At 32.1% G+C, this 20,708-nt stretch overlaps 1 protein-coding gene across 2 annotated transcripts in view; it reads left to right on the top strand.

Annotated features, from left to right (window-relative positions):
• Nucleotides 1–4,749: 4,749 nt before the first annotated feature.
• LOC126750149 (probable multidrug resistance-associated protein lethal(2)03659) overlaps nucleotides 4,750–20,708 on the top strand; it is a 51,804-nt gene continuing 35,845 nt past the window's right edge. For both annotated transcript variants that reach the window (XM_050459667.1, XM_050459668.1), the window contains exons 1-3: nucleotides 4,750–4,913; nucleotides 17,408–17,554; nucleotides 17,615–17,848. In XM_050459667.1, the coding sequence (XP_050315624.1) occupies nucleotides 17,466–17,554; nucleotides 17,615–17,848 (323 nt within the window). In that variant the 5' untranslated portion in view covers nucleotides 4,750–4,913; nucleotides 17,408–17,465. The remainder of the gene's footprint in view (nucleotides 4,914–17,407; nucleotides 17,555–17,614; nucleotides 17,849–20,708) is intronic.

The following is a 20,708-nucleotide window of genomic DNA, read 5'->3' as shown; positions in this document are numbered from 1 at the left end:
ATACGCTCACGATTGAAAATTTGAAAATTTTATTTAGAATCAGTTATATTGGGTAATCACTAATCGTGTCGAGTCGTGATTTTAGAATCCCCGTGGAGGACGTAATTTCGCTGTCTTACCGCTATCTATATATCGAGGAGAGGAGGCTTTTTCTCATAGCCCTGAAAACCTATAAAATATGGCCACATTTTATATGATGTATTAGCTATTTACGTACATATTGACATATGTACAGATCGTATTATCGTGAGCTACGTATTACCCAAAATAATGGCGACACCGCTTGGTTGCGGCTTGCAGGCGGCGGAATTTTTCGTTTTTATTTTTGAACCGGGAGTCAGCAGACCTCACTTTGCTGTGTTACTGCACGTTGCATTAATAATTTTTGAGCGTTATTTTCGTGTTTTTTTCACTATGGCTGCTTATACCCCTTTCGAAAGAGTTCAACTAATTAAATGGTTTTATGGAGGGAATTCGGCAGTACAATGTAGAGATTTGTTTTTAGTTACTTTGAGAATAGACCGATTCCTTGTGCAAAAACGGTTTTAAATGTGGTTACAAATTTTGACATCTTTTTGTCTTCAAGATTGTAAAAAATGCCATACAAAACGTCAAGAACCACCTGTTGAAGTGGTCCAGGATAGAGAACGGTGGGAAGAAATGGTTTGCAGTACCCTAGTGTTGATCCGACACGGTCCACTAGAAGTGTTGGAGAGGAACTGGGAATGAGCAATAAAACTGTTGCTCGTATCTGGAAAAGTATGGGTACAAATGTTTCAAGTATTCAAAAACTCAGGAAATATTTCCTGAAGACCAGTGGCAAAGAATGGAATTTTGTGAAACCATGATGGAAAAGGCAAATGAAAACGAATATTTTTTAAAAAATATTTTGTTTTCTGATAAATCTTCTTTTCCATTACATGGCAAACACAATCCTTCCATTGTTTATTGGTCTCAGGAAAACGAGCACAGAAGTTTTCAGTTTCGTACCCAGTATCCTCAGAAATTGAATGTTTGGGCAGGTACTTTGGGCGACAATGTTATAGGGCCATTTTTTATTGATGGCACTTTAAACGCCCAAAAGTACCTTGAGTTGCTGCAAAACCAAGTTCTTCCTGCCATTCAAATCCTACCTGATGTAGACCTAGGATCGGTTTATTTTCAGCAAGATGGCTGTCCTGCTCATAACGCGGCTAGGGTAAAAAATTTTTTAACAAATACTTTTCCTAACCGCCTTATTAGTGGGACTGGCGATATTAAATGGCCTCCTAGATCTCCAGATTTGTCTCCAAATGACTTTTATCTGTGGGGTTACCTTAAGCAGACCATTTACAAGTATGAATTTAGTAGGCCAACAAATTTAGAGGAGTCGCGAAATAAAATTGTTGAAGGTGCCAATTCCATTTTACCTGAAACTCTTTTGGAGGTGCGAAATAGCTTTTACGATAGGTTAAGTTTTTGTTTAGCGAAAGAAGGCGGTTTATTTGAGCCTTTTATTTAAAAAATGATATGTTGTTAAGTTTGTTTATTAGAGTTTGATTTCTGATTTTTTATTATATTTTTATCATAGTTGATATTTTATTTTTTATTAGAATAACGCTTTAATTTTCATTATGCAAAACACAGCATATTAAACATTTTAAGATTAAAATTCTATGCGGGTTTTACACATTATCATGTCTGTAAAACCCGCATTAGAATAAATATTTTAAAAATGCCTGGATTTTCGCGTAATATTTTGGGACATTTTGTCGCCAAACGAAGCAGCTCCCACGAAAGTCAGATGTTTACTAATCCCGTCCATAGAGTAATTAAAAGTATGAGAGGGTTCAATCCCATAGTGACAAGTGGGCACCATTTTCACCCTAAACTCGATTGCAGCGTACGGTTGCGGTCTAACCGAACTAAAATAATTGACATTTGTCACAGTCGGTAAAATAGTCTACTGTAATACCGATCCGTCATAGAAATGAAAGGCAGGCTATTCAACATTTTAGAATGGCGCAAAATTTAAAATTATTGACCCATTAAATCAATTTTTAACAGCGTAAAGGCTGTGAATCTCGGTCACAAACTCTAAAAAATTATGAAATAGTGCAAGTGTCTTAATTTAATTTTTGAAGAGGCTAAGAGTGATAATGTTTGTAATTTAAGTTTATTTTATACATTTTTTAATTGAATTCGTTAGTGTTTTGACATTAAATTCATCAAATTTGCTTTTAAGCTGTTAAGTTAATGCATTTAGGCCCTTCAAAAAAATAAATTGTTAATTGCACTTTTTCATTGATTTTTAGAGAATGTGAAAGAGATTTTACAGCCCAATACGCTATCAAAAAAAGATTTAATGGGTCAATTATGTAAGACAATATTTTAGAGATTAAGTATAATATATTTAGGCCTATTTTGAGAATTAAATGCTCGATACTAACAATGTTAATTTCACTGTTATCAACAAATTAACAAGGGTAGGGGTAAAATTTAAGCCAATTGTAAAGTAAGTGTATAATTTATTGTCTTAAAAGGGATCCTGATACAATTTGTTTTTGTGCTGCTTTAGCACAACACTGTCCATGGTATGTATTTTGCTTTTTACATTTTACATTTTGAGGATATGATACAAATACAATACAATTACAATTTATCAAATTTATAAATTAATTATTTATAGACATAAACTATATTTCTCAAAAATATGCCCTAAAAATTTTACGTTTACTACCTACTTTTTTGTACAGAGGGTCCCCAAAAATGTTAGGGGCGTGGTAATATATAAAAACTAACCCTGTAATTAAAATATTCTTTATGGAGTGTATGATATTAAAATCTAGTTGACACTGATGTATGCCCTAAATTCTAGATGTCATCGGTCCTTTTTCTTAAATATTCAAAGAGGTGTCCCTGGATCTTACTCCCATCTTATCGAGGTGAGGTACCTTCTTGAGTAGTGACCTGGTAAAATGGAAGTTGTTTCACTTATTGTGCTTTTGCTACTTCTTAGCAGCAAAGCACTGATGATACCTTTCGTCAGGCCTAGTAAAAAGTGGTCTAGCATAATTATGTTCATTCTGAACATTATATTGAGATTGCTGGATTATGATAGCAGGTAATAAAGTCAATGTATCTTTCCAAGGTACTTGTGCCTCAACCAGTAATGGGGCATTTTGAATAATACTTGGGCCAGCAATTGGGAAAGCACACTTTCTTAAATGAGTATGTATAGTACTAGTAAATGAAATATCATCAAAATGGTCTTGACATAAATAACACCTTGTTGAGGTTGGGCTTAAACCAAGTATTTTAAACCATTCGGACCTCCTAATAATGTCACTTTCACGAAATTTAAAGAAAATTTTATTTTTGTATGAATCTTCAATAGGACAATAGTATGTATTAGAACAAGTGGGTGCCTTGCATTTAAAAATTAATTTTCCTGGTGATGACATTATTAGGGCGGTTTTAAAATGGTAAACAACAATTGTAGGTGACCTACAACATGGTGAAAACTATTTGATAAAAAAAATTGCACTTACCCCATCCTAGGGTCTGAAACCACCCATCTGAAACCACACAATAAAACAACAAAAAAGCTTTTACCTATATGATGAAATTACACTTTAATGACTTTAAGCTACATTTTTAACTATTTTTTGTTGAGAAAAAAACAAAAGAACACACCCAATAGACGCTCAAATAAAAAGGAATAAGCAATGGCGACGATCGATGATGCGAAGGTGGGTGATGGCAAGGAACGAAAGAAAATCGATAATCTAATGACAATTATGACAGAAGTTGGCCCTCGATGCCGTCTAACCGAACTAAATTTCTAACCGAACTAAATTTCTTAGGTTATATTTTAAAACTTGATGATCAAATTAGGCTACCTTTCAAACACTCTTTTAATATTCATTTCTCTATGATCCCGTCCTCGGACCGGCCGGGGCAGTGCTCTATCGCAGGCACTCGTACACGCGGGACGTTGCAAAATTTTGCCTCTATGCGGTTTCCTATAAGTAACGCACGAAAACACGATCTGTATACGTGACAGTCCGTGCAAACTGCAACCTCTAGGCGGCAGTTTCGCCTTCTTACCGCCATCTATATGTCGAGGCGTAAAAACTTTTTCGGTGTTTTCGAATCGCCCAAGCTCTGAGAATAAACAGCTGATCTAACCCTGTCGGGATGGACCCATATAAATGTAGTATTGTTTTTACCTTCGTCACGTTTTGTGAAAGTCGGCACTCGGTTAAAATATTTGTCACAGGCTTATTGTCAAATTAGTCTTATAATAATACGCCTTGGTTTGGATATCAAAATGACGAATATGACTAATAGTTTTAGGAGTGTTATGAGTGTCACTTATTAGACTTATTGAGAAAATTAACCTGGACACGATTGCTCGTGAATCCAATTCCTACATTATAATAATATTCGTCGTATTATAATATGAGTAGATGCCAGGTCAATTTCATCATTTACACAGTTTAAGCTGTTAAAGATACAAATTACGATTTTAGATTATTTATAATAAAAAACTAATATTATTATAAAACTTATTATAATATATAAAATTATTTTTTTACTATTCTTGTTTTAAGTTCTTACACGTGTTAACTAACCTTAAAATATTAATAATATTACTTATTCCTTAACTATTAACCGTATTTGTTATTTTTGACAAATGGGGATAATATATACACAATAATTTATTGAAACATTTCAATCGGTCAGCAGTTTATTTTATAACATTATAATTATCGCTTCCAAGTATTTGACTTTGAGTGCGTGATGACGTTATAGCTGCAGACAACAGTTCACCGGTTTGGATTGTTTCATGGAAGATAAACATTACCGCCTAGTATTTTCACTGAAATTCTCAGTTCTCTAGGCCAATTTGTAATAGTATTGTTATTAAGGTAAGAAAGCAAATGGTTCATACAATATTTTTCGTATTCCATTTCAAAAGGTCGAAGTTACATAATTTTGATTTTATATGAAAGTTTCACTTGGAACAAACCACATTTAATGCCTGAAAATGGAAAATCGATCTGTTTGTTTACGATTTTTAGCGGTCCGGCGGTTCCTCCCACTAATGATAAAACGGCGCCAGCGGTTTTTGAGATTTTATGACGCAATGATTTTTATTTTTTTGTTAATTACCTTAACCGGCTTTAAATTTAATATATTAAAGCAAAAAAATTAAAATGTTTGTTATATTTGGACAACACATATTTTTTACGTTATTATTGTACTTTTCACTTATAGTATTATGTATATCTACAAAATCATAAATAGCATATATTAAAATACTAAATAATGATTGCTTTTCTACAGTTTTTTTGTGATATTTTGACGTTGACGTCTATAATTAATAGTCCAATTTTTGACAGACTTGAGACAAGGTTTAGAGATTGTAAAGCTATTTTCATTTCATAAATATTATTCTACAACTTGGAGTTTAAATTTCTGTTGTGTTTAATGCTTTTTTTACCTTGGAATTATTTTATACCAGATGACACAGGAAAAAAGGGAACACTTCATTAGATCGTGATTTTCATAAGCAGACAGATCATTAAAGGAAAGCCGCTAAAAATGTTTTATATTCTCATTCATCCATTTAGCTTTAAGCTTAGGTACCCTGGAAAGGAGCATGTTTATTAAAAAGGGTTACAACTCATGTATAGAAAATCTTAATCTTGTACGCTTATGATTTTTTACCTATATATTCAATAAAACTCCGATTTTGAAGCTCAACGTTAAATACGTGGAAATTAAAATCTTTTATATTTCTTTTAATAAATTGTTTAATGCTAGGTTTAGACAATATGGTTTTTAGAGTTTGAGAAACGAGATCATATTCAGAAAAATCATCACACAACACAGTGCTACTAGAAATAACAGAATCAATATTGTTGTTTTTTTGTGACCCAAAAATCTTTTATGCTTCTTGTTAAGTGAGTTGGATTTGGAGTCAAATAAAACTAAGGTTTATGATTTTAATATTGCCGACGTTTCGGCCTATATTATGCCAGGATCAATATTAGGCACAAAAACTGGATCAACGATGTACTGCCGTTAGTTTATTTAATAATAATCTGTAACAAACCATATAATTTAATACAACTAAAAAATGAATTTTCTAGGTTAAAATACTTACATTACAGTTACTAAAAATAATTCTTCGAACTTTATCGAAACCTATAGATATAATGCACAAAATTTTATTTTCAACTTTAATATAGTTAGAAGTCTATAAATTACACTCAGCAATAATGACTTGTTGGGGATCTTTAGAAGAAGATCTAAAAAATACAACAGAAACTGGAAACATCATGGAAATTAGGTGACAAGTGTCTGAATGATATACAGGATGTCCCTGAAGGGTCTGTACGACGTTATACAACATACCGGGTGGTGCGTCGCCGAGCGGAACATCCCATGTAAATTTTAAGGGAGTCAATTATTGGCTTCCCTGTACATTTTACAGAAAAAATGTAGCATAACTTTTTGAAGAGGCCAATCTAGCAAACCCTTGTGCAAAGTTTCAAAAAATGTTAATAAGCGAATCGCGAATTATTCAATTAAATGTAATTGCAAAATCACCAAATTTTCGGTCCAAAAGTCCATTTAACACTTGCGGCTATTCATACACCGTCACAATTAGTCCTGACATTTGAAATGTCACTGTTACTGTTGTCTTTAACTTTTGAGGTTATTTATTCTGTTTTCTACTTCAAAACAATACAATTTTTTGTTTGTGGCTGATAAGTGATAAGTCCAAAATTTCGTTTTATAACTATACCATTATTTTTTATTTTACTATTATTTGAAGTATATATTAAAAAAATGTACTTACCATTAGATCGCCCAAAATCCACAGATATGTGCTATTAATTTTTTAGAAATAAATAAAATCATCTAATTGATTAACAAAAAAATTTATTTTCTTTTATTTTGTAGTAAAAATGATTTACAAATGGTTTACAAAATTCACATTACCAATGAGTGATAAGGTAATGTTTTGTGCTTCTAAATGAGTGGCTCTTTTAACGGAAGCTTTTTTGGATTGCTTTATTTTTTTTGTAGCATAAAATCGCCTTTGAGGCAATATATTTTTATTCGCTGGAACTAAAGGTTGGCGTTTACTGTTGATTTGGGATCGAGATGAACAATCTTCTAGAGCTTTTAGTTTTGGTTTTATTGGTCTAATACATTTTTTCACCACTTCAAGCTGAGCCATTGTTTTTATATTTAAAAGTGAATTAAGAATCTCTTGCTTGAGTTCCTTAGTAATATTGGCATTTTCACTATTATTCTTATTACTACTGGTAACATGGGTAGCTAAAATATCCGTTTCTATTTTTGTTTCGTCTTCAGATGCTATTACTTAAGAATTTTCTTTTTGAATTAGATCCTCAGATGCAATATCTAGTACCAAACCTTAAAGAAACAATGTAATATATCAGTTAAAATACAACTACAGTACAGTCATTCATTAATTCATTAATTCATTAATTCATTAATAAGTAAATAATTGGCTTACCAGATATTTTATTCTTTTGCATGTCATCAATAAGTTTTCTTCCAAGAAGGTGAATATGTTTACATATGATCTATTTTATGGAAGAATCGACTAACTGGCACTTACAAGTCAAGTTAAACTCTTTAATATAGTAAATTTCTCCAAATTTTGAAGTTGGAACTTCCCACCCATCACTGGATTGTACCAATAAGTCAGGATTTAACTTAAGACTATTTTTATGTCTATTACGAATATCTCGTATTTTGCTGGTAATTTTACCTTTGTTTAAAATAATTATTCTGTCAAATAACCTGTCTTTTATAAACTTCATTATGGCATATATTGCCTTATCTAGTTGTTTGACTCGTTTTCCACCAAGGTATATATGTTTTAATGTACCGTGCATCCGTGTTCTAGGTGCATATTAGTGTTTAATCCTGAATTTAATCTAAAGCAATAAGCCCATGATTCACAATTCTTGGTATAATATTTTGTAAAATACTCTCCAAATTCTTGGGTATCTGGATCTTCCAATATTTTTTGACAAAACTTATCTCTAAGTTTACAAAAATCTGTAATGTCTCTCTCTTCCATAAGAATTCTTAATAATTTATAGACCTTAATCTAAATTAAAAAAAAAATAGGCTAATAATAAAAATTATTAACAAAATTTAATGTAACAGTACATTTTTGAAAATTTTCTTCGTGAAAGGCTTTCATTAATCGTCTACAACAAAAATTTGCATGAGCTTTTTTTCAATTAGCGCAAGAATCGTCGAAATGTTACTATTTTAAATACATAATATGATGTTATGTTTCTTCTTTATTTTGAAAATTTTAATAAAATCAAATAAAGAAGGAGGTATTTTTAGGAAAAATTGACAATTAAAAAATAAACACAGGCATTTGTGGGCCACGACCAATAGAAGTCTCCTGTAAAGAAATAAACATATTTAAAATTGCATATTGTGTATCCTACATTCATACATCAACATAAAAACAAACCAGTTTTTCTTTATTTCTTATCTTTGGAAGGTTTTTTCTCCAAGCTTGATCGATATGCCAGGAACAATAGAGTCTGTAAAATGTAAACTCTATGTAGGTAATACAATAAAAACAAAATTTGAATATTACCTCATAACTGGCTTATGCATTACTTGATAAAAAACGGTCATCAAAAAGTCCTGTAATAGGGTATCAATCTGGCGAATATTATAAGAGCTTCATCTTGTTGGAAGTAGATCTGTTGTCTATTCATTAAATTGAAATTATCTAAGAAATCACAAAGTGTGACAGTTCACATTTCGACGTACCGCCAACCAGTTAATCCGCCTTGATAAAATACAGGACCCACACTTCCTGAGCCGATTAAACGACACCAAACATTCACATTAAACCATCTCTGCGGCTTACAGGGATGTCGGACTTGCTTGACTCGAATAGTGGGTGGTTAAACCTTTCCCTATTGGATAAATTCGATTTATCGCTGCAACGAAATACGCGCCCAAAATTAGCATTAAATAATTGATAAGTGAACTATTGACACACCTGAATGCCTCTTCTTGATCTCCTGGCACAAGCATCACTTTTTTCTAAATGCGTGAAAGACATCTTTTCTTTAAAAAACAGAAACTTTAAGTCTTTTCTCATGAACTTAATCGCTCACTCACTTTAATCTTAATATTTATAACACAAACTTATATACTTACGTACGTACTTATACTTACATGCTTACTATATGAGATCAGAGCCTCCTTGACATTTTTAAAAACTGTTAATTTCTTAGCTATTTTTGATTTTAGGGTGAAATTTCATATAACTTCAGGAACTTTTGTTTAGCATTCGATTTTCTATCGATTGAGATTTTTGCATACTGGGTGTCCTATTAAAAAAATAAAACTTTTTGACATAATTCGCGAACGCGCGGTTTTATTTTTATTCCATTTTCACTATCGTAATCAGTGGAACAAATACTACTGGTAGGTTTACCTATTCAACCGACTTTATATCTCTAATAATAACAAAGTGATAAATAGTAAATACGGTGCAAATAAATATGTCTAATAGTCTTAAATGATTGTGTTTAGTAGTATGAGTGACTTGTTGACTATTTTTGTGCATCAAGCATTAATTCACACCTAATGAACGGGTAAAAACCCTACATGAGTTAAAGGTGTCCAACCGGACATGAAGTGAAAAAAAGCGGACATGCGGGAGCGGTTTCGTAACGCATTACTTGAGAAAGGCGACGACCTACATAACTTTGCTGGCAATATTGCTGGTGAAAGCGATATCAATAAAATATTGCAAGATTTGAAAAATAATTTTTCACTAAAAAAAACGATTATTTTATTGAAGAAGAACAGGATTTAGGACGTTCAATACAAAATTGCAACAATGGTCGTGATATTAATGAGCTGTCCTGTAGACCTTTAGCAGTAAACAAGAACGAAGTTTATTGCAAGGCGGAATCATGCGGAATCAATAGTACATCATGGAGTATTGACCACTATCAGTTTAATGTCTGCCAGAGCAAACAGTTGGTTGTCCAGGGAGACGGCCACTACTCTTACATTGGCCTTGAGTGGAGTTGCTGCTGCCATCATGTTTAGAATATGTACCATAGAACAAGAAGTCTACGAGGACCTAGTGAGGCATTTGGAAGCGTTGAAGCGAATCAATAGGAATCACTTGGAAAATAAATACCACACGCAGTAGGAAAATCAGTGCCAAAAGTCAGAGGAGTCCTTGCAAGAATTCTGAATAGCTGATATTGCACGTTTGGGTCGACTGGCATATCCATATATCCAGGAAACAATAAATAAATAAATCCTAACGTAAGAAGAAATTGTCCAGGCGTTGGTTGTAGTTTCACCAACCCCTAAAACTAAAGAAAGTCGATGCTCTATTAAATACTGCCTAGGTCTATGGTCATAACAAAAAAGGGAGGCATTTGGTCCACAGATATCGAGATGTTTTTGATACTGAGAGGAAAAGAAGAATCAACGTAGTCCAGCATAAAATCAATACAGAAAATCCTCATCCCATCGGGCGAGGAGAGCATTGTAGAACCACCTAGCACCCATGGTCAGCTCGATGTTAAGTCAGTCAGTCGATGTTACTTATTAAGTTGGCATCTAAAGCTTGGGAAAATACGGCTTACGCAGTGAGTGATGTATTACGACAGTTTAACGTTATTCCATTTTGACTGTGGAATGCTCCTATTACTTTTACTGATAGAATTGATTTTAAGAGGACTGTCCTGCAAGGCTTGCCTTGATGACGTAATTATGATAGGAAAGTCCTTTGAGCTACCTCAAAGCTTAAGAAAAATTTATATTGGCTGTTGTCAAAGTGATACAGTACTTCTACAAATACTTCTATGGTAGAAAGTCCCTACTGTGACTAAGCTCTGAAATGGCTCGTTCAGTTTCAAGATTCAGAGAGTTAAGTGGGAAGATGGATAGAGACATTACAGGAGTTTGAGTTTGACATTGAACATCGAGGAGACAGAATCCATGAAAATACAGATGCCCTATCAAGAAGACCCTGCCCAGAGGACTGCAATTGTCTGCGGAAAGGAAAAAAATATTTTCAGTTGTTAAGAACCACCATCCTCAATGATACTTGGCAAAATGGGGATCATAACAAAAGCAAAAGGAATAACACAATATTCAGATAGTCCTAATCTGAATAAGAAAGAAAAGAAGCCAGTTAAAAATAAAGAGAATAATTTTGTCCATTATTCTCTCAATGTCAAGCCTTATTGGGCAAAATAGAACTGCTTAATTTTGAAAGATGGACTCTTATGGCGGAAAATAATTGACAATGGCAAAGAGGAAAGTAGATAAATCGTTGTGCCTAAATTTCGGATATTGAAATTGATAGAGGAAATTCATGCTGCTGTCAGGAGGTCCCTTTGACGTTGCTGATACATTTCTTGAATCAGAAGCAGGAAATACGACTCCTATTACCGACGCCTTAATGAAAGACTGGATTTGCCAATTTGTTATACCTTTGGCGCTAGATTCAGACCAATGACGAAATTTTATATCTAGCTTGTTTCAAAACATCTGTAAAACACTTGGAATCAAGAAAACGAGAACTACTGCTTTACACGTCAGATGGCATAGTGGAACGAATGAATAGAACGATTAATTGATATTTGGCTAAAGCCACCAAAGAAACTGGGATAGGTTCCTTCATTTGTTCCTACTGGCCTATCGATTAGGTATCCATGAAAGTACAGAAGAATCTCCGGCTTGAATAGTGATGGGAACAGAACTTGTCTCATCTTTCCTGGAAGAACTATGTTTGTGAGCTGCGTAGATGAATTCATAGTCAAGTTTGCATTTTCATTCCAGATGCCAGCGATCGGATGAAGGACGCATATGATGTCAATGCCAAAGACCAGAGGTACAACAACGGTGACTAGGTTTGATACTAAGAGACATAAGAGTAGAGACCCTTCTGTAACCGAAATCTCAAACATCCGTGGATAGACCATACAAAGCGCTGTAGGCCATTAGCGCTAGGGATCTCGTTGGGAGTCGAGAAGGATTTGCTTAACCTTGGTGTAAAATTTATTAGGTCACAAATCTTTAATATTATATCGGAAGTTATTCTACATTGTAACTCTGACAACCGAAAATGACTTGTGGAAGTTACTTGTTCTATGTTGAGGTATCCTAAAACTTCCAGCATTACGAGTTTTGTTTAAATGCGAGAGTGTATTAAATAACTTATTTAAATACGGTTGACCCGATTTTATTATTTTAATATATAAAGGCATATAAGTGTAATTTTTTTACAACTATTAATATAGTATTTACAACTATATATTATTTACAACTATAATTTTTTCTCCATTAATCTCAATGTTTATATGTCATTCATTATAAGTATCTTAGAATTCCTGAATAACAGCCATATAAAATTGTGTTAGATTTGGAAGGGTTAATTTTTAAGTTATGCTCATTGGACTAATTAACTATGTTTAGTATATCCGATTTAATTTTTTGCTCAGAAATATTGAAATTTAATGGCATGTATATCTGGAAATCATCAGCATATTGTTGTGATTTACAATGTTCAATATATTTAAGTATATCCGCAACATAAATCGAAAATAAAAGAGGTTCCAATATAGAGTCTTGAGGAACACCAATTTTCAAGTCAAGATATTTTGACTGCTCCAAACTTCCATTATTGGTTTTTAACAATGCCGAATGTGATCTGTTTTTAAGAATCAAAAAAAGAAACCGTGGATTCGGAACAACCAAAATATCCTAACTTTGCAAGGAGCATTGAGTGATTTATTGTATCGAACGCTTTGCTAAAATGAAGCACCGCCATGCAAGTACATTGTTTATATTCTTCGTTAAATATTATATTATTTAATATTCCCACCAGACTAGTACCAAATGAGTTAACAAAATTTTATAGTTGTTGGTGAATATGCTTTTCTAGAATTTTAGAAACTACTGATGAAATGCTTATAGGCGTCCTTATGCCTTTTAGTTCTTTTGGATTAGAGATTTTTGAAATGGGTCTTATAAGTGCTTTTTTCCAGATATCGAGATATACATTTGTATGTTTTTACAAAAAGGTAGGCAAAGCTTGAAATCATTTATACAACAATCATATGAAATCATTATACATTTATATTGTCCGTCAGCTCCTATAGCATTTCATTTTATAGTTTTAATTATACTGTTAACGCTTTCTTCATCAAGAAGACTTAAATTTAATTCTTGATTGCCATTATTTCATTTAATTTTATTGTAAAAATTTAAGTTCGCTTGTGATATATTATTGTTAATTTGGTTAACGCATTGAGAAAAATAATTATTTAGGGTTTCTGGATTACTAAAATTACAAAGCAAATCGGTATTCTTTGATTTATTGTTTTAATAGTTTTCCAAAAATCATGATTTTTTTTGTAGAAAGTGTGTTAAAATGTGATATTTTTTTCTGCTGAATTGTATAGTTTTGCAGTTGCCTATAATAGTTTAAATTTAACTAAGTTTTATTTTTTTTATATTTTTGCAGTGCTTTATCTCGGAGCCTCATAAGCAATTTAATATTGTCGGTTATCCAGGGAGTAAATGGTTTATTTTTAATAGTCTTAATTGGCGTATGTTTGTCAACTAAACAAAGCATATTGTTGTTAAAAGCCACAAGTTTATCGGTAACGGAATTTAGGTAATAGATACTATCCTAATCAAGTCTTAAAGCGTCATGCTCAAATAAATCCGTATTAATAGCACTATAAGTCATACTTTTAATTTTAAAATGTCTCTCTTTACTTAGGAAACTCGTGACAACATTGATATAAATAATGACATCAAATAGGGTACTTGTATTGTTAGATATGTTGCCTAATGCCTAATTAATTTATCTAAAATATTAGCCGATTAAATACCGTTGTTTAATCTATACAAGGTGTTACATATACAAAATTCGGTGCAAATATTTTTAGAGCGTATTGTTGGAGTTAAAATAAGTAACATATTAAACATGTTAAATTAAATATATAACTTTTTTTCCTATAAACATGTGACCTAAAATGCTTCCCCTCAGAGCTAGGGTCCACACAAATTGCTTGAACAAAATCGATTATTTGGAACCGTGACTACAATTACACGTCAAATCTCCTGATAATTTGCAAATCTCTGTTTTTTGGGTGCTCTTTTCACTTTCTGTCACAAAAGTGATGTAAATCCAATTTTAGGGGACCATTCAGGGGAGTTTACCCTTTTCATGGCGCCTATCTTACGTTTCCGATAAGAAAATTATAAACCTAGCAACTCCATCTAGTTAGCTATGAAAAAATCTCAAAATTTTTGCATTTTGCAGGAGCATTATTACTTGATTAAACTATCAAATAGAAAAAACGAAGTTAGCCGCGACTGCTTTCATTTTTGCCAAATCAAATTAATTGTGTCGAAAAAATGCGGAAAAAGATAATTTTAGATTTTTTCATGACTAACTACATGGTGTTCTAGATTTTCAAATACCCTATCGGAATCATAAGATATGGGCCTTAATTATGGTAAGGCACCCTGTTTCGTTTCCTAAAATTGCGTTTTCACCATTGTTGGGACGGAAAATGTCGAGAGCAAAAACCACGACTAGTACATTTTTAAGAGATTTAACGTATAAATGTGGTGTAACAAGCGTTAATTTGCGCGGGCTGTAGCTCTGAGAGAGTGCATTTTAGGGCACATGTTTATAGGAGAAAAAGTCTTATTTTGACTTCAACAATACGCTCTTCAAATATTTGCTTCAAATTTTGTAATACCCTGTATATACAAAGGAAAAAGTCGTGTTAGTTACACTATTTATAACTCAAGAACGGCTGAACCTATTTAGCTGAAACTTGGTGAAGAGAAAGATTATAACCATGAGACGGACATAGCATACTTTTTATCCCGTTCGATCCACGTTTCCACTATTGGATTCCAACTTACAACATTTCAAGATTTTTAGTAAAGCAATTTCAGACATTTAAATTACCTTATGAATGTTTTTCAGTCAAAAACAGCCAACAGTTTATTTCAAAAGTCAATAATTTAATTCTAAGTAAAAATTAAATTCTTGTTTCTTTTAATGTATCTTATTTGTTTCCAAGTATTCCTATACCAGAAACTTGGTTAGGTTGGTTTGGGTTGAGATGGAATGGGATGGACAATAGTTGCGATAATATCCAAGAAATAATTAAATTAACAAAAATTTGAATGTAACAAAATATTTTTCAATATAACAACTCATACTATGATCAACTGGGAGGGTCAGCCATACGTAATTGCCTCTCTCCCTTCCTTGTAGAGCTCTTCATGAACTCTTTTGAGTTAAATGCAAAAAATACATTCCAATACTTTCCATGAGTTTGGTCAAGATATGTTGATAATGTGTTTGCCGTGTCTTTGTTTTTCATCAATTGTTTTCCATCTATTACATTTACCTTTGAACAAGAACCAACTATCATTCTTAGATACCCTTGTCATCAAAAATAATAATCAGTTAGAATTTGGTATTTATAGAATACTTTTGAATACATAAGTAGTGACTCTAACCAATGTTTTCAACATAAAATGGCTAGCATACATTTCTTGGTACATAGTTTGGTCTCATTTCCTCTAAGCAATAACAGATTTAATAGAGAAAAAGCAACATTTAAACCAATTTTATTGCTAGGGTCAATGGTTATGACTATCAGATTATTGATAAGATATTTAGAAGACATTGCAGTGATTGTGCTAAAAAGAAAATAGGACATACCAGAAGGTCAATTGATAAACATGTTGTAAAGACTGGTCACAGGGGATAGGCAACTTAAAATTTCTTAAACCAGTGAATAACAATAGCAAATTAGTTTCGTACAAAAGTTTAGCAATATTCCAAAATCAAAAAACCAGTCCCAACAGTTCATGTCAAATGCCATGTTCAGTCACCATACCCAAACATAATTATAACATAAAAACAACAGCTAAGGCTGTAGAAATAAATAGCATAAATTTGTCAAAATTTTTTCGAACACTACGTATATTGATGTGAATAAAATGTATGTAATTTTTTTTTAGCAAAACTCTTTTAATAAAATATTTGGAGTGTCAATATTAGCGTATGCATTTAATTCATCTTGAAAGTCAATTGCGTTTATGATTTTGATAAAATAAATAAATTTTATAAAGATAAAATAGAGTACTAACAAAATTTAAATTATTATTACAAAAATTTTTATTTAAAAAGGAAATAAAAGTTAAAAGATAGACAGTTTTACAAATTAAAAAATATCCGACATGCACTACTTTCTTATTTTTTATACCTTTAGATTATTTAGTTCGTTTGTCTGATTCCTCGGCTTCGGATAGTGTTGCTATTAATTGAACGATGTTTGTGGATGTCTCACTCCCCCTTTGTGTTTCGTCAAGCTATCCTTTTCTGTTTTTGCCGTGCTTCATCAGCCATTTCATTCCGCCAATCACAAAATAAAATTTGAAAGGAAAAATTAAATCCTAAAATGCTAAAATCATTTTGGTTTTCGGTACGCTAAATACATCAAATATTTTTATGGCAACAAAAAACAGCGGGACTGATAAGAAAGCATTATGTGCTCATATATAGTTTTAAACTAGGGTTTTTATTTGACATATTAAAGTGATATAAGCTGGAGGTGAGGAGGTGATATATATTCAGTTAGTACATATTAAATTAAAGTAATTATATAATATTTAATATTAATTATATAATATTTTAATAATAGTAATACGAAGTTTGAACAATAGGAAATTCACTTAAAAGAAATTCTAAGTAAAAAACCAGAATTTATCATTAGCTTTATTAATAACTGACGACTTTTACCTAAATTTTATGGACTTTTGTTAAGTATGGAAACACTGCCGAAGATTCTTGTGAAAAATTGACATATTGAGATTTCGCAGAGCAATATTTTAAAACTGACGTCATTTAGTAAGAAGTATTTTTTATTTTTTAGTACAAAATATTGTTCAACCAAAAATATTTTTTTATTAATTTTATTTTAAAATTTATTTTAATTTTAAATTATTCTATAGACCAAACGCTAAAGGTTCAGCTAATATTTGTTTATAAATATTTGTTTATAATAAATTATTAAGTTAATACACAAGTAAGTTGTTGACATTTTTTTTTCATAATTTATATTATTCCCCTTCAAATAAGCTATACTATGTATTTTTAGGACGCGTACATTTACTTTGCAACTTCATGACTAGACTATACATATAACTCATTTCGTGACAATATACTTATTTTCAATTTAAATAAATATTTACATATTAAATCTCAATTGTCTTATTTATCTATATATAGATACACGAATTACATTAATTTTTTTGTTTGCAGAATCTTGACGTTGGATTTAGGAAAATTTGTATCCATTCAAAATAAAAGGAGAAACATCATGGAAACTTACTTAAGCAGTGAGCAATTAAAGCGAGAAAAAGTGCATCCGCTGAGCAAAGCCAATATTTTTTCCAGATTATTTTTTACGTAAATTTTGCCCAATTATTTGCCAATAATTATCCTAGAAAATCTGAACCAACATTTTAGCTGGTTAAATCCCCTGTTATATAAAGGCCTTAACAAAGAAATAACAGAAGATGACCTTTTTCCAAACCTCAAGCAACATGATGCAACAGTATTGGGTGATAAATTAGAAAAACAATGGCAAAAAGAACTTATAAGGACCAAAAATCCTAGTTTACTTAGGCCTTTTTTTGCGGTTTTTGGGGTTGAACTTACATGGCTAGCATTACTTTTTGCCTTTATAGAACTTTTTGCTCGGTAAGGATACATTCAATTTTATATATATGTCGTGTATTCAAAAATTACGTACACAGCACAGCACAACGTTTAAAAATATACAGGGATGTGATTTAATAACAAATAAATTTAATAAAAAGTATTGTGTTATCATCTTCTAGTAGCTTTTTAAGTCTATAATCTTTCTAGTCAATAATCTTTTGCTTTTCTTAATAATTTTGTGACGTCGCTCTATGAATTGTGATCCAAAGCAAGCTGAGTACGCGAGAAGTTAGGATTTTTTAGGTAATAAAAGCAAGATATCCAGTTTTTTATCATTAGGAAGGCCAGTTATTCTCGGTCTGCCAAAATTCTTAACAGTTTCAGTCTCTATCCACTTATTGACTTTAGTCTGACTTACTATATTTTCAATTAACAATACAGTTAAAACTTTTAATTAACATTTATTTGTAGACTATATCAAATATTGACAAAGAGAGATTTGAGTAATTGAAATGCTGTTAATGGTGGGCACTTCGAGCATTTGATTTTAAGGAATGTGAAATGTAATTTATCAATTTACATGACAATAAAATGTTTACGTAATTATTTTCTGAACAGTTGAATATAGATATAGGACATTATACAGAATTTTCCGAAGTTTATGAAATTATAAAACTATGCAAGAGGTTAAGAAAAAAAAATGTCTTATTTTTACGACATCCTGTATATTTACATTTGATGTCGAAATATACTCAAACCAAACCAAAAACCAATATTTTGTACAGCATGGTAACATTCCAACAATCCAAAGTGCTATTGTATAATATTTGCTGTTATTTCGGGCTTATAATAATATTTGGTGTTATATTGGCCAAAACTACTAAGCATAAATGTATGAGTACTAAGCTTAGAACATTGAAAGGCCTTTCAATGTTCTAAGGTACTAAGTACATTAAATAAAAATTGACAAATTTTTTTAACATTAGATTTCTTATACAAAATCAGAAGGGCTTTAAAAGGTATTTTTTTATAAAAAAATTGAGCTTTATTAACTAACTAACACCACTACAAATAACAGAATTAAATAATAAGCATTATAATAAGAAAAATGTGTTAATATTTTCTTGAGTTTAGAGTTTTTTTTTTTTAATTTTAATTTTGACACGCTGTCATATTAAAGAGGATGATAAAAGTAGCAACTTGCAACTTAAGTCAGGTTAAAATTACCTTTTAAATGAGGTATTACTCGACCTTTATTCCCATTTTAAATTTTAACGGTAGCTGTCACCCCCGCGTAGAGGTTGATAGTAAGGTTTATAAATGCAAGATTATTTTGTCCCCCTAAATTCAGAAATCTACGGGTGCGATCGTTTTTTGATTTTTTACGAAATCTCTAAGAAATTCGGAGTGGAAAGTTTTCAGTGCGCCACCCTGTATGTGGGCGTTCATAACAAGTAAACCAGTTCTAAAGTGATTAAAAGATAAACAGAGAAAAAATATATTTATTTTAAAGTTCATAGAATCGCTTAAAAGAAAAAATAAATTAATTAAATAAATGCTTAAAAACAGACAAGAAAGAGGAGAATTCGGTCGTCGTGAAAAGTAAAAAGAAAATCTAGACCAAAACTTAAAATCAGGCTCTAAAAGTTGATACATGTAAGGAGTTAAAAAGAACGCCCAGAAAAAACTAGATGTTATATAGAAAATTAGTGGTGTTTCTAAACGAAGCACTTGGGTTAGGAAAATCCGATGAAAGAAAGTTTTAAAATCAGATTTTAGAAGAAATTATTTAGTTAAGATTATTGATTTATTTCCACCCTTATTTTCGAAAACACAATCACTTACGACAACTAGAAATATTTATAAGCCCCGTATTTATTTATTAATACTCATATGCGATTTAAATATTGCGCCAATATTCCGAACTAAATTGTCAACTGCGTCACAGCGGCTGCTTATATACTCCGATTCCGGAAGATTCGCTGACCTTCAACGCGTTTAAAATTCAGAAACGTCATGCGGGGTGTGCCCACATAATACAGCCGGTACTCACGGGATTAATATCATTACACGGCTCCTTTCCTAAGTTCATTTTATCGTCGAAATAATTCTAAAGATGGTGAATGTCGATATCGGCAGAAGGTGCCGCTTTTGCAACAACACTTCAACGCTTTTCTCCAAAGAATGACCTAAGTCATTCCTGGGAGTAGAGCAGCACACCAGAACTTGGATGACTGTAGATCTAAAGACCACTTCTAAGATGCTGTGATAGTACGCAATAGGTTACCAAACTATATATATCGGATCCTCATGCGAGTTTAGGAATTGCTAGGCTTCTCAGATCCTCAGCAAACAACTCGTCTTGCGTCATGCACTGATCGATAAGTCAGTTGGACGAAATAAATAAATTTATTTCTGTCCCTTTTGTGGCTAGAGATACCAAATACCGATTAATGGACGGCAACGTCAATAGAAATCCTTTCAAAGACACTCCCCACATTGTACTAACCCACCAAAGCCTTTTGATTTTTCTTAATCCAGGTCAGGACTATCTGGATATCGAAATGTTCCTCTTGGTCCCTTGATTTTGCCCAGAATCATTGACGATAGTGGTTTTTAACAAATAAGCATCTTTATCCTCTGCCCGCTAACAATATTTTCAGTCCTCCAAACAGGGTTTCTTCTGGCGTCTGTATTTCTATGGATTCTCCTTGCTCGATATCTAGTGTAAAAGTCAAATTCATGTGGCCTCTTCTCTATCTTGCCACTTGACCTTCCGGATTTTGAAACTGAAGGCTATTTTAAAGCTGCATGGTTAGTTCGCAGTAGCAATATTCTGGGCGATTCTCTGGGCAAGTGATACAATGGTTCAGCTTTATCTTGGACAGCTTCACCGTAC

The sequence above is a fragment of the Anthonomus grandis genome, chromosome 2 (genome assembly GCF_022605725.1).
Source record: "Anthonomus grandis grandis chromosome 2, icAntGran1.3, whole genome shotgun sequence".
NCBI classification, from domain to species: Eukaryota; Metazoa; Arthropoda; class Insecta; order Coleoptera; family Curculionidae; genus Anthonomus; species Anthonomus grandis.
This window is presented reverse-complemented; position numbering and strand designations above follow the sequence as displayed.